The sequence below is a fragment of the Orbicella faveolata genome, unplaced genomic scaffold, assembly GCF_042242905.1.
Source record: "Orbicella faveolata isolate gen_17 unplaced genomic scaffold, um_ofav_v1 contig_46, whole genome shotgun sequence".
Lineage (NCBI taxonomy): Eukaryota > Metazoa > Cnidaria > Anthozoa > Scleractinia > Merulinidae > Orbicella > Orbicella faveolata.
This window is the reverse complement of record NW_028301576.1, coordinates 31086686-31100403: the sequence shown is the minus strand read 5'-3', so window position 1 is coordinate 31100403 and position 13718 is coordinate 31086686. Positions and strand designations below refer to the sequence as shown.

The following is a 13718-nucleotide window of genomic DNA, read 5'->3' as shown; positions in this document are numbered from 1 at the left end:
ATGTGTCCCCAGCTAAAAAAAGAGCTCACTGATCAAACTGAAGCCGTGAACGTTTTGATGAGGGAAATAGAGCAGCCTGAAGCAGACCTGAGCGAACCAGAGCCGTCCACAGATCAAACTGAAGCCGTGAAAGTTTTGATGAGGGAAATAGAGCAGCCTGAAGCAGACCTGAGCAAACCAGAGCAGCTTGAAGCAGACCCAAGCGAACCAGAGCCGCCCATTATTGATGAGTTTGCCGCAGAAGTTGTAATGGAAAACACAGAACTCTTTGACTTGATGGAAGAATTTTTTAACCAGATTTCCAGCACGGAAGTATTTCAAATCATGTGTAATTTGTAAAAAAAGCACTGTACTTTGCGTATATCAATTTAAAAAAATTGGACTGTAATTCAATTTTGAGTGCATTTTTTATCGATCAAAAACAACGCCACGCGTTAGAACTAGAAGGCACTAAAAAAATTATGAAACAACAAACTGGTCATCAACACAGCAGCCTCATGACTTTTTTCCCACAAGAAAAAAAAAATTGGGGCGGTGATCAATAATGGCGTAATAAATGCGTCAGATTTTTTGAACAAATCAGGCACACGTGTGGGACTAGCGTCATCCCCTCAAAAACCTTTTACCAACTGCACAAGCATTTTTTTTGTACCAGTTGTTACTATAGCATGGATTGTCCAGTCTGTCAGAAAACCTTCACCCAAAGAAAATCCATGAATTGCCATATGCAAGAAAAACACAGCCTGAATATGCCTAGGATACATTGTAGCCTGTGCCCCAAGAACTTTGTCCGCTTGGAACATTATAAACGGCACCAGCGAGATATACACGAACCACCGCGCTACGAGTGTCCCGTTTGCCGATGCAAAAATTCAAGCAACCAGACCATTTACGACAACACCAGCGAATCTGTCCACAACTGAACACACCTTTGCCCAGGGCGATGCAAGAACCACCCTTGGTATCTGTACAACTAGTCATTGATGTCCAAAGTCCCAAGATTATAGACAAGCAAAACTTCAAGCATTAGCCAACGACATTTTGTCCGTGGCATTCTCATTTGTATTAAACCATTAGAAAAAGACATTTTTTGCTGGACAAAGCAGAACATTTATGGCTTGTTATTAAAGCCGTGTCATTTTGTAAAATCGTTCAAAGCGGCAGTGGCACAAAAAAACCCCCTTCAAGTGCCATTTCAAAAATGCGGCTTTTTTGGCTCTGGCTGTGATGTTGTAAATAACGCATTCGGGTTTTTGTTTAATAAAATAAGCAGAACGAGTAAACAAATCGAGTGTGGTTTTTTCAGGGAGACCCCGTGCATAAATGGCGTGTAGTTATTTTTAAATATCGTGGATCGATGGCGTTTTTCAAAAAAATCTGACGTGTTCATACTTTTTGAAATCTAGTGATGGCGTGTATGGTAGTTCACAAAGTTTTTTGTTTTCACAAGACTTGGCTGGGTTTTTGTCCGCTGCACCAAACCAAAAAAATGAGTGAGCCATCGATGAATGAGGTGAGTTACATCAGTTGACGTGTTATCTCCAAAAAAACCCCAACATAAATAAACTCGCATTGAAAGTTGTAGAACAGTGCTGTATTAATGGTGATTTTTTTCTTTTGGTTTGAATAGGATGACCAGGTCACAGCCAAACATCAAGTAAGTTCATGTTTTTGATTCATGCTTAAACCCTCTACCCGCACCTAGTAGAGATTTTTTTTGTACGAAATTCGCTGACTCTCGACAGGGTTTTTTCCCCCCACAAAGTTGTTGACAGATTCAAAACAACGCCCCTGAGCTGACGCCAGTGAGTTAAGATTTTTTTTCTCAAGTGGCCGATAAGCCGATAGATCCAAGAAATCTTTTATTAATTTAAAACAACTTCTGTGTCAGATTCAACTGGGTTGAGTTCGAATGTTTTTTACTCTTACCGAAAAAAAAGCCACTTGAAAATCCCAAATTTTTCTCGATTGGCGCTGACGCCACACACCACGGCTTATTTTTTTTCCCGCTCTTTCAGGTTACCGGAATCTGCCAAAACCAATTTTTTTATAATCAGTTTACGAGGTCTGGACATAAGTCGATAAAAGACAAAAAGTTTATTTTAAAATGAATCATTCTCTCAGTAGGTTCTGCACGAACAAAATGAAAGGAGTTCGAAAGCCAAACATTCCCACGACTGGTCCAGTACAAACAATATTTATATAAAAAAAATGAGTGAGCTACTTACAGTTTTTTCGACATCTTCGCCACCGGCAACGCTGACTAGCTGTAAAAGGCAAATAAACAAGTCAATTCACCAAACCTTTTTTTTCTTTCAGGTTTTTTTTCAGTCAGGAGTCTGTCCAGTATGTTTGGAAACCAAAGGGGAGCGACTACCCTGCTGCCAAGCTAACATACACACCATTTGCTTGGAAGAATGGATTTGGCTGGGAAATTCCATCAAGTGCCCTTGCTGTAAACAAAAACTAACACCAACTCACATTCAAAGTCTACTGGTGGGCCGATTCAAACGCGTTCCGGGCATGAAAGCCGAGTTGATCCAAGTAAGGCCCCTGTGGAAATTCTCGATTGAAGTTAACTCTTTTTAAAATAACAGAATTTTACCGGGTTTTTTCTTCACCCTAGGATTTAGAACGAAATAAATGCCAATGAGTCGAAGCGTGGGCGAGTGGGAATTCAGCAGCCATTTCAAGAAGCAATACCCAATTTCAAGAAATTGTACAACTTGGCTGCATTGGTTCGGACTCAATTTCATGGAATTACTACCCCATGTAACCATGGAAGGAGATTCAGTAACCTTTACAATGAGGTTCTAAAAATCTGTTTTAAAGCAATAAATGTCAGTCAAAACTACAAACGGACTTTTTTTCTCGAGCGCGCACACTGTCACAAATGGCCGACAACCCACGGAAAACACTAATAACTCACCTATTTTGTCGAGACCGGCTTAGTTTCACTCCATACATTAGTTAGAACAAGGTGACGGACTGGCTTTTCATTTCTTGTTAACCGCAAGTATATTAAAAAAAACCTACTGGGTAGTTTTGTTCGAGCAAGTGCCAAGCTTTTCACTTCCATTCAACACCGAGCGCTCGGGTCTCTCCCTCTTCGTTGGAGAGAAATAACATGCTGAAACAAAAACTCACCTGCACAGTCAAACTCAGGGTTTGTTTCTTCTTCCAGTAATTTCAGCCATTTCGCAAACAGTGGTTTAACCATACATGTTTTTTTTGCACCGCTCAAAAAAAACCTGCTCGTCTACTCGAATTCACTGCACGTTATGCCAAAACCACGAGCTCTTCTAGGCTGGCATCAGCTCATCACGTGCTCCAATGGCGTCACCAGCATTTTCTTGCCCTTCCCTAGTCGTTGTGTCACCCTCCCTCCCCTTAAACTAATTTTTTTTTCGATTGGTATAAAAAACAGATGAGTTACTGGGACTGCCTACCGCCAGAACTTCAAGAGTCCATTATCCAGTTGGCTGAAAGTCAACTTGCCCATGAGCAGCGAAGACAAGAACTGCTAACTAAAATAAACAAAGAAATCTGCCTATATATGCACGTACAAGAGGCCTGGGGCCTAGGTGGCCTAAGACTGCAAAATGCCAAGAACAGACTACGTATCAGCGGCTATTACGAAGACAAAGGATGAAAGCACCATCTTTTGTTAGCCATCGACAAATTTGAAGATGCCTTCAAAAGGATGAATCATGTAAAATCATTCCTGTAATACTGTTGCACACAAGTTTTGCAATTGTATATTTTACACCTTGTCCTTAATTATATGTAATAAGCAAATAGTGTTTTTGCTATCATCTCTGTTATAATCTTGGCTTTAAATGCTTTTTTAATTAGTCCCCAGCACGCACACAGTAGTAAAAACTTTATACATCCGCTAACGCCCATATCCCCTTAATTCGGCCAGGTCCTCCCTTTTTTTTGTGCAAGCGAGCAGCTGACGACTACGGCTACCCCTGACCTTTGACTGCACGCAAGCAGCTGACGACTATGGCTACCCCTGACCTTTGTCCGCGCATGCGAGCAGCTGACGACTATGGCTATCCCTGACCTTTGACCGCGCACGCGAGTAGATGACACCACGCAAGCCGCTGACGCACACGTATTAATAAAAGGAGCGGCCTGAAAAAAAATTGTACACTTGCCACGAGCGCTGATCACGGCTGAGCTGACCGACGATGAGACGAATCGCCCTATGGACCTGTATGAAGCAGTGAGTATCTAAAAAAATGGACAGTTTAACGTGCACCCTATGCGCCCAAGTCATCCTTAGTACTGAGATTCCCACTCGAACCAAGTGTTGCCATTACTTTGTTCATTACAATTGCTTCACCAAGGCACTCGGTGATCAATTGAACAAAGCTATGATGGCTGAGAAGTTGTACTGCCCACTCTGTCACTTGTTGTGCATGCTAAGTGCGCTCGTGGCCATTTTGGACTGAGTCTGGTCACACCCCCACTAGACATTTGTTTTGGACTTGAGATTCGTACGACACCTTTTGTCACGCCTTGTTCATCACCTTTCTTTTCATAGAGTAGCTGGGATTGGTTGCCACCCGAAATCCAAGCCTACATTATCTCACTCGCTGAGTTGCAACTCGCCTTTGAGGAGAAAAGGGAGCGTGAAATAGTCAATGCAGAAACGAGAAAATATGAACAGTGGTTGTTTAGACCGAAACCACCCAAGTTTCGCGAGTTAGATACTTCAATTTATTTCCGTCAATACAATTCATTTGATAGAGTTGCTGGGATTGGTTGCCGCCCAAAAATCCAAGAGTCTCATTGACAGACGCGAAAGTGAGATCGAGAGAGAAATGTTTTTTTTAGGGTAGAGAATTGACAACGCTAAGTCCACTTTACTATTTCTAGACTGAAAAGAGTCACTGGGATTGGCTACCCACAGAAATACAGTGTTCTGTGATTTCGCTAGCCATGCAGCAACACATTATTGATCGGAGAAGGAAGGAACTATTGGGCAGGCTTCATGAAGAAATTGTGGATTATGCAAGATTAAAGACAGCCTGGGGATATGGTCACGTAGAAATAAAAAAGCGAAAATGTTATCTAACCGTTTGTAAATTGTTATACGGGTGATTTATGTCCGATCACATGGATATCTACGGTCATTATGTCAGTCTCCATAATGAACTAAAGAAACTGTATTTAGGGTGCAGCGTTAAAGATGCCTTGAATGATGTAGATGAGAAAAAATCGTTCTTGTTCTCTGCTGATGTCTGATTGGTTCTTACAGAGTCACTGGGATGGGTTACCACCCAAAATACTGGATTACGTGCTTTCCTTGGCTACCTGGCAACCCAAACTCGTCCGCAGAAATAATGAACTGTTACGCAGTCTTCACCAAGAAATCCTAGACTATGCAAAACTGAAGGAAGAATGGGGCATAGGACACATTAAGAATGTTGTATGTCGATGTGGTTTCCCCTTTTGTCGAGGAAAGAAGGAACAATTTCAATATTTGAAAATATACGGATGTTACACTGACGATAAACCTCAAAAAACGTGTATAGTCAACACTTACGAAGCTGCTATGGAACGCGCCCCCTTTGTAAAGTTGCTCCTCTACCCCATCGGTTTACGCAGTGCTAAATACAACTTATACAGATATAATAAATCTCTTTCAGAGTCATTGGGATAGACTACCCCGAGAAATACAGTGTTATGTGCTTTCGTTGGCTACCTGGCAACATATCATTGACCGAAGAGGGAACAGACTGTGTCGCAAGATTCTTAGAGACATTTTATATTACACTAATCTGAAAAGAGAATGGGGACACGGTCACAGAAGTAAAATGATTTAAATGCAATAGACCCCAATGTATAGCGTTTTACAGACCATTCCCCATCACACTACCGTCCATGGTTGTTATGTAAACTGTCGTAATGAGAAAAAGAAAGCATGGTTAGGGTTCAATTTAGTTCACGCCATGGACAATGTATATGACGAGAGAAGTATGCTTGTATGATTGGATGTGTTATAAGCCAATAAAAAACATTTGTGCTTGACCTCATTAAAAAAAGCATTGTACGTGTCCTCAATCAGTGTGTCCTCATGTCTGCAGACTCCAAGACGAAGTCGGTCACTCTCCACAGTGCCCACGCCCAGACTCAACGTTCCACATTGCACTCGTTCTCTGGACCAAGTCCACGACGACGATGACGACGACAATGACTGGATCTTCGATCCGGCCATCGACCAGATCTTAAACGAAAACAGTAAAAGATCACACGAGCAAGCCTTCTCGGATGATGACGACACGCAATATGGCAGCGGCGCCACCACCCATCTCCTAGACTTTGAACTGCGACCTGTAGGCGCCCCACGCAACTGGAGACACATGGTGAACAAACGTAGATATGAAGCCACTCTCAAACAACACCGAGATGTGACTGCTAGGGACAACCTGGGCCAAGAACTGACCAGCACCCTGCAATGATGCATCCAGCGACAAATCGACCAGGATCCCAGCCTGACTCCCCACTCCACCGTCCATATCACCATGGAGTCCAGCGCCTTCACGCACGCCTTCCAATCCGCCACCTTCAGCGTACTCGAATTCCAAGAAGGCAGCCAAAGACTGGACACTTATCTCCAGTCTCTTGCGGCCAAACTCAACTCCAACCAGGACTTCAGCCCGGACGACACCTTCACCATGGAGACCACCTTCATCCAGACTCCCGGTAGTGGTCACGGCAAGCGATACCAACCCAGCAAAGCCGCCGTCCGGGGCATCGTCAAACGGTGACGCGTGACCATAAAAAACAAAGACCAACTCTGCTGCGCACACGCCATCGTCACCATGAAAGCCTTGGCTGACACCGACAGCAATGCTCCAGATCACAATTATCACAATCTCAAACAGGGATGCCCTGTCCAAGAGCAATTGGCCAAGGAACTCCACCACTTGGCTAACATCCCTGAAGGACCTTGCAGCCTAAAAGAACTTGACATGTTCCAGGCGGTACTACGCGGGTACCAGATCAAGGTCCTGTCCATCGACCCGTGGCACATGATCATTTACGCAGAACCCGTAGACTCGGACAAGCGCATTCTTCTCATCAAGGAGGCTGGCCTCTACAACGGCTGCAATTCCTTCGGCGGGTTCCTCAGCAAATCGTACTTTTGCCACAAATGCAACCGCAGCTACGACCACAACGACATTAAAAATCATCCGTGTAAAGGCAAATGGTGCCCCACCTGCAAAAGAAAGGACTGTCCCGATTACATCGAAGCCAAAAAGACCGACAAGTTTCCGCATCCTTCTAAACTATGCACCCTCTGCCATCGTGACTTCTTCAGAGACCAATGCTTAGTCTCCCACCTGTTACTACGGGGCCCGAAAATCAAATCCATCTTCAACACCCACAAAAAGTGCCCAGACTGTTGTCATGTCTACCAACTAGGCGATAAAGTGCGTCGCGGTGGCAATCATCGTGCTCCACAACACGTGTGCGGAAAGGGCGAGTGCCGCATTTGCGGCAAACAGGTCATGCTGTCTAGTCACAAATGCTTTATCCAATGCATCCCCAAAGAAGACCAACCCAAAACCAAGAGGGTCAATCACGACCAGGTCAACAGCCGTCCCTTTAGCGAACCCTTGGCGCGTGATCCCGATCGTCATGTGGTGGTAGACAGAGATCCTCCTCTCCAGGTCTACGCCGATTACGAAGCCACCGTGGACCAGGAGGGAGTGCAATCGCCCATCCTCCTCTGCGCTGAGACGGACGAAGATTACGAAGAAGTGTCCTTTTACGGACCCGACTGCACCACCCAATTCTTCTACCAGTAGAGGCAATAGCCATGGACCAAGACTGACGATTGGGACGTCATCGTCATCTTCCACAACCTCAAGGGCTAAGACGGCATGTTTCTCCTTGACTACTGTTACCATCATCACCGAGAAGTCACCAACCAGATCACCATCGGTACCAAAATCCTCTCCTTCAAGACGGACCGCCTGACCTTCAAGGACTTGCTCTGCTTTCTTCCCATGCCACTGGCCAACTTTCCCGCCACCTTCGGCATCCAAGAATTCACCAAGGGTTTTTTCCCTCATCTCCAACACCCTAGAAAATCAAGAGTACCGGGGACCCATGCCACCAGCCTCCAGCTACAATCCAGACAGTATGTCCGCCGAGAAAAAATTTGAATTCGAGCGCTGGTATGCCAACAAGGTCCACAATAACTACACCTTCCATCTGAAAAGGGACATGGAGGCTTACTGCATCAGCGACGTCAAGCTCCTCAAAGCGGGCTGCCAGAAATTCCAAGAGCAGTTTAAGCAAAAGGCCAGCTTTAACCCCATGGAAAAATGCTACACGATCGCCTCTTCATGCCACCGGTTCTGGTGCAAGAAACTACTCACTCCCGACACCATCGCCTCTGAACCTCCTGGCGGCTGGCACGGGGCTCAATCCAACCAGTCTGCCAAGGCCTTTAATTGGCTAGCATGGCAGGAACACCTTCGTTGTCACAGCCCCAACCACGACGAGCCTCGTGCAGACCACATGAAGCATGCCGACAATGGGGGTGAGCAACGAGTGGCAAATGTCCTGGTAGATGGCCTGGATGTACACAACAACACTGTGTACCAATTCCACGGCTGTCTCTGGCACGGGTGTCCTCGCTGTTTCCCCCGCCAACGGGACAGATATCCCATCTGCCACACCGATCGCACCCTAGAAGAAGTCTACGAGCACACACTAAAGAAACAGGCCCTTCTCAAGCAGCACGGCTACCATCTCAAGATCATGTGGGAGTGCGATTGAGATCGGCCGGTCAAGACCAACGAGGCCCTCCAACGATTCTTGGCCACCTACCAGAAAGTGGACCCCCTAGAACCGCACAATGCCTTCTTCAGTGGCAGAACCAGTGCCGTGCGTCTTCACCACTCCGTTGACCAGAACCAGGCCAAACAAATCAAATACGGGGACGTGACTTCCTTGTACCCATGGGTCAACAAGACTTGCGAATACCCCGTTGGACATCCTGAGATCCTCACCAACCCCACCGACCAAGACATCCACCACTACTTCGGCACGGCCTACATTGACATCCTTCCACCTCCACACCTTTACCATCCCATGCTACTGCATCGCCAGACCGGTAAACTCAGCTTTCCTCTGTGCCGCTCCTGTGTCCAAGACCAAATGCCACTTCCTCAGCGGGACAAATTGTGGAGGTGCTCGCACACGGAGACTCAATGCGCCTTGCGCGGAACTTGGTGCACGCCTGAAATTCAAGAAGCTGTTCAACAGGGGTACATCGTCCTGCACATTCACGAGGTGTGGCATTTTCCCCCAAAGCAAAGACGCAAGGGTCTCTTTGCCGACTATGTCAACACCTGGCTAAAAATCAAACAAGAATCTGCTGGGTACCCCAGCTGTTGCCTCACCCCAGACGACAAATTACTCTACGTGCGCCAATACAAAGAATGAGAAGGCATCTCCCTCGACACTGCCATCATCCAGAAAAATCCCGGCCGGAAAGCCATGGCCAAACTCATGCTCAACTCCTTCTGGGGCAAGTTCGGAGAAAACCTCCACAAGAAACACACCGAAACTGCCACATTGCCAGCGCAACTCTTCGGTTTGGTATCCAACAGCTTTCACGACATCCAAGCTATCCAGATCTGCTCCAACGACGTGCTCGAAATAGATTACCTAGACCTGCGCGAGAACCAAATCGATAACGAGCGCGTCAACATCTTCGTGGCCGCCTTCACCGCCTGCTGGGCCCGTCTCAAGCTCTATTTGTATCTTGACCAACTGAAGCAACAAGTGCTGTACTTCGACACCGATTCTGTCGTCTACTCCCACAAACCCAGTCAAGCTGACATTCCCCTGGGCGACATGACCAACAAGCTGGACGCTGACGATTACATCGTTGACTTCACTTCGGCCGGACCCAAAAATTATGGCTATAAGACCAAACTCGGCAAAGTCTGCTGCAAAGTGCGAGGGTTCACTCTCAGTGTGTGCGGCTCCCAACAACTCAACTATGACGTCATGAGAGAAAACCTACTGGAAGAGTTGACCAATCCGCTCGACCAATTAGGGAACATTCCCATCGTCAACCCCTACTTCTTCACTCGTGATCCCGCCAGCAAACAGATCCGAGTGGGACCCCGCACCAAACAGTACGGACTGGTCTTTGATAAACGTGTCGTCAATTGCCAGACCTTCCAGTCCTACCCTTACGGTTACCAGTGGAACTGACCGACTGAATTAGACGATGCCGACATGGACAACGTGGAGACCCTTATGGAGCTGTTGTAGCTCCGCCACGAACTGATCAATAGTAAAAAAAAAATTTATTCACATTTTGATCAACGGACAATGATCCGATGTTTCTCAAATATAAAAACATTTGTTACTTTGTAATTACAAAACATTTATTCACATTAGATCCGGTATTTCTCGAATGTATAAAACCATTTGTTACTTTTATAACAAAATTTATTCACATTAGACCCGATGTTTCTCAAATGTAAAAACATTTGTTACTTTCATAACAAAATTTATTCACATTAGATCCGATTTTTCTCTAATGTAAAAACATTTGTCACTTTTATAATTAAAAACTTATTCACATTTAAATCGTGTCAGTTGAGACCTTTTACGTGCTATGCACTCCTCAAAAATCCTTGACGTGCACACGAGCAGCTGACGACTACGGCAACCCCTGACCTTTGACCGTGCACGAGCAGCTGACGACTACGGCTACCCCTGACCTTTGACCATGCACGAGCAGCTGACGACTACGGCTACCCCTGACCTTTGACCTTGACGCGCGCGAGCAGCTAATTACCCTTATTTGGACATTTGACCTGTGACATCATCAATTTTTTCAAACCACGCCCACTTTTTTATTCGTCAGCAAATGCTGCAATCTGATTGGTCGAGAGAATGCCACGTCATTTTTTGCTGCTCATCTCCAAATCGAGCGGTCCGGGGTTCGAGCCCTGGTCGGGGACATTGTGTTGTGTTCTTGGGCAAGACACTTTACTCTCACAGTGCCTCTCTCCAGCCAGGTGTATAAATGGGTACCGGCGAACTGAATGCTGGGGGTAACCCTGCGATGGACTAGCATCCCATCCAGGGGGAAGTAGAAATACTCCTAGTCACTTCATGCTACAGAAACCGGGATAACCTCCGGCCTGATGGGCCATTGGGTCGCACGCACACTTTAGCTTTTACCTTTACCTTTTCGACAAACGCATTTGTAGCTCAATGTCACGCAACGCCAAAACTCTGAAATTGAAAATGTCCCTCTTGCTTGGGAAACGCAAAAAACAAGAACGACGTCGACGACAACAAAGATTAAGGAAAATAGACTGAAACATCTATAAGTTGATATAAAGACCTTGACTCATTTCACGCCCTAAAGACCTGCAAACTAGTATCAAGCTATTAATCGACTCTAAGAAACGCAATCAAAGGCAGAACAGCTTGAGCACATCGATTCAATTGTATTTTGTACGACTTCAAATGCAGAACATTTAGCTCGATTGCAATATAGCTGGTGCTTCTCAGTATCACAACTGTCTGGGTACACGCAGTAAGTATCTCGTTTCACTTAGTTTGCAAACAACTTGCCTGGGCCCTTGCCCATTGGGCAAGTAAGACTGAAAAGTTACTTGCCTGGCAGGAAAATCTACTTGTTAAGGACGACCAGACAACACTTTTTTCCAAGCCCCGTTTGAGACTCAGCACAAAAAAAATTATAAATAAAGGGGAAATTTTTGATGAGGATGATTACTCATCAACACAAAAGTAAATGTTTTCCTTTCATACAGTAAAACAAGTTGAGTTGCCAGAAATAATCATTTAAAGTATTGTAAACAAGTCATAGGAAAGGGTCTATATTGTCCTAAGTGCACATGTCATAACTTTAAAAAGAAGGGATGTAACCACATTTTTGGCAGGGGTGCACCAGGCCACAAACTGAAATATGAACCCATATAGGGACCAAATTGCACATAATTTTGATACATGACCCTCTAATACTAGTATTAAATACACCGATACCCATTTATATATATTTTTTGGGTACCCCACATTACTGAAATTTAAAGAACTCAAAAAACATTCCCAGCTGGGCTATAGACTGTACTTAGTAAATAAGGGACAATTGCACCACTTAGGAGTGCAGTTCCAAAACACTGCAAATGCACTTCTTGTTCAAGATCATTTTCAAAATAAAACCATCATAGAAGTTACATGTATACATACTCATTTAGTGGTTCATTGTTGATAGGACGTTCATTTTCTAAGTATTGATTAAATGCTGTCTCAATGACAGCTGGATTTGTGCAAACGGCAGTAAAATTTTCATTATCTCTTATGCACGACATGGCAGGTGGTATCTTATCGCAGGACTTTGAGTTTTCTCAACAACAAACACTCTCCTGCCCAGTTTGCATGGGAGTACAGTTTCCACAAATGCACCTGTTTAAAGTAATAAACATTGAAAATACTGTGATCTAATATGCTCACACCATGCTATTTGCTGTCTAGTATATATATTTTCCTCCACTATGAGAAACAGACTACAAAACTGCAAGAGCTTTGTGATAAAATATAGTTTAACTCCCAAAATAGTGTCAAAGTATTATTGATTTATGATACTACTCTTGGATTTGACAAGAAAGACCCCCACAAAATGTTATTACACGTACTCTGACATTCACTGGACTTTATTTGACAAGTACATGTAGATGCACTGTACCTACGATTCTCCTGACCATGTCAACAAAATCATAGAATCAAAATATGCAGGCACTGAGTTAAAAAAAATAGGACAATTGTAAAACTAAACTCAACAGTCGAAATTATCTCTGAATAAGCCGAAATGTAGATCAAAACTTAAGCCACTTAAACTTATTTGAAATCCTCTTTGTTTGCAATTGAGCTCATTTAGTTCATGTAGCCTCATTGATTGATTGATGAAGCCTCACTTTATATAAATGCCGGAATAACAAGGTGAACAGTGAAAATATTAAGTGGCCGTACACTGCAATGAACAAACTCTCACCAGTCAACTTGACCAATTTGCTCTTTGATCGCTCACAAGTATTGTTGTCGGATGAGTCAGTGGAACTCTCACCATCCGATTCAGAAGCCGTGGGTTTGAATTGATATGGTGTAATGTTTACAGCGTACTCCTCGAGCCATTTCCCAAGCAAAATTTGGTTTGTATTCAGATCCTTTCCCCACGAACTACTCACTGACTCAGAAACGCAGAAATGTTCAAGGCAACAGTGACGTCACAAAGCAGAGTCTCAGCTCCATTCCTTCCGTTAAACTGCATGGCCATTTTGGAAACGTCTTCATGAAACCATCGGCTATCTTTGTAATTTTAACTTTTTTACTCCTTTTCATGGCTCAAAAAGAAAAATTTCAGCATAAGTTTCCTGTTAAATGTTTTGCTTAACATTTCATCGCTTTAAAATGCGTTAAGAAAAAATGTCTAGATTTTGGTTTTTTTGACCTTTAATTGTGCATCAATTTAAAAAGGTAGGAGTCCAAATAAAGTTGTTGTCATTGTTGATGTTTTTGCAGGTGTTGTTCAATCATGAAAATCCTTTTGAAAAAAAAAATTTTCATGATTGATTTTCATAATTCTTCACAATCTTTGGCAGCGATTAAAGACAAAACGTACAGAACTTACCAGTGGCAAA

General features: G+C 44.2%; 1 protein-coding gene and 2 pseudogenes across 1 annotated transcript; 2 read left to right on the top strand and 1 right to left on the bottom strand.

Annotated features, from left to right (window-relative positions):
- LOC149099690 (uncharacterized) lies at nt 1-6782 on the top strand (annotated as a pseudogene).
- Nucleotides 6783-8130: 1348 nt separating this feature from the next.
- On the top strand, nt 8131-9474 carry LOC110056274 (uncharacterized). Its single transcript, XM_020762734.2, has 2 exons — nt 8131-8789; nt 8898-9474. The coding sequence occupies exons 1-2, from the start codon at nt 8131-8133 to the stop codon at nt 9472-9474; spliced, it is 1236 nt and encodes a 411-aa protein (XP_020618393.2).
- Nucleotides 9475-12254: 2780 nt separating this feature from the next.
- LOC149099689 (uncharacterized) lies at nt 12255-13298 on the bottom strand (annotated as a pseudogene).
- Between the last annotated feature and the right edge of the window lie 420 nt (nt 13299-13718).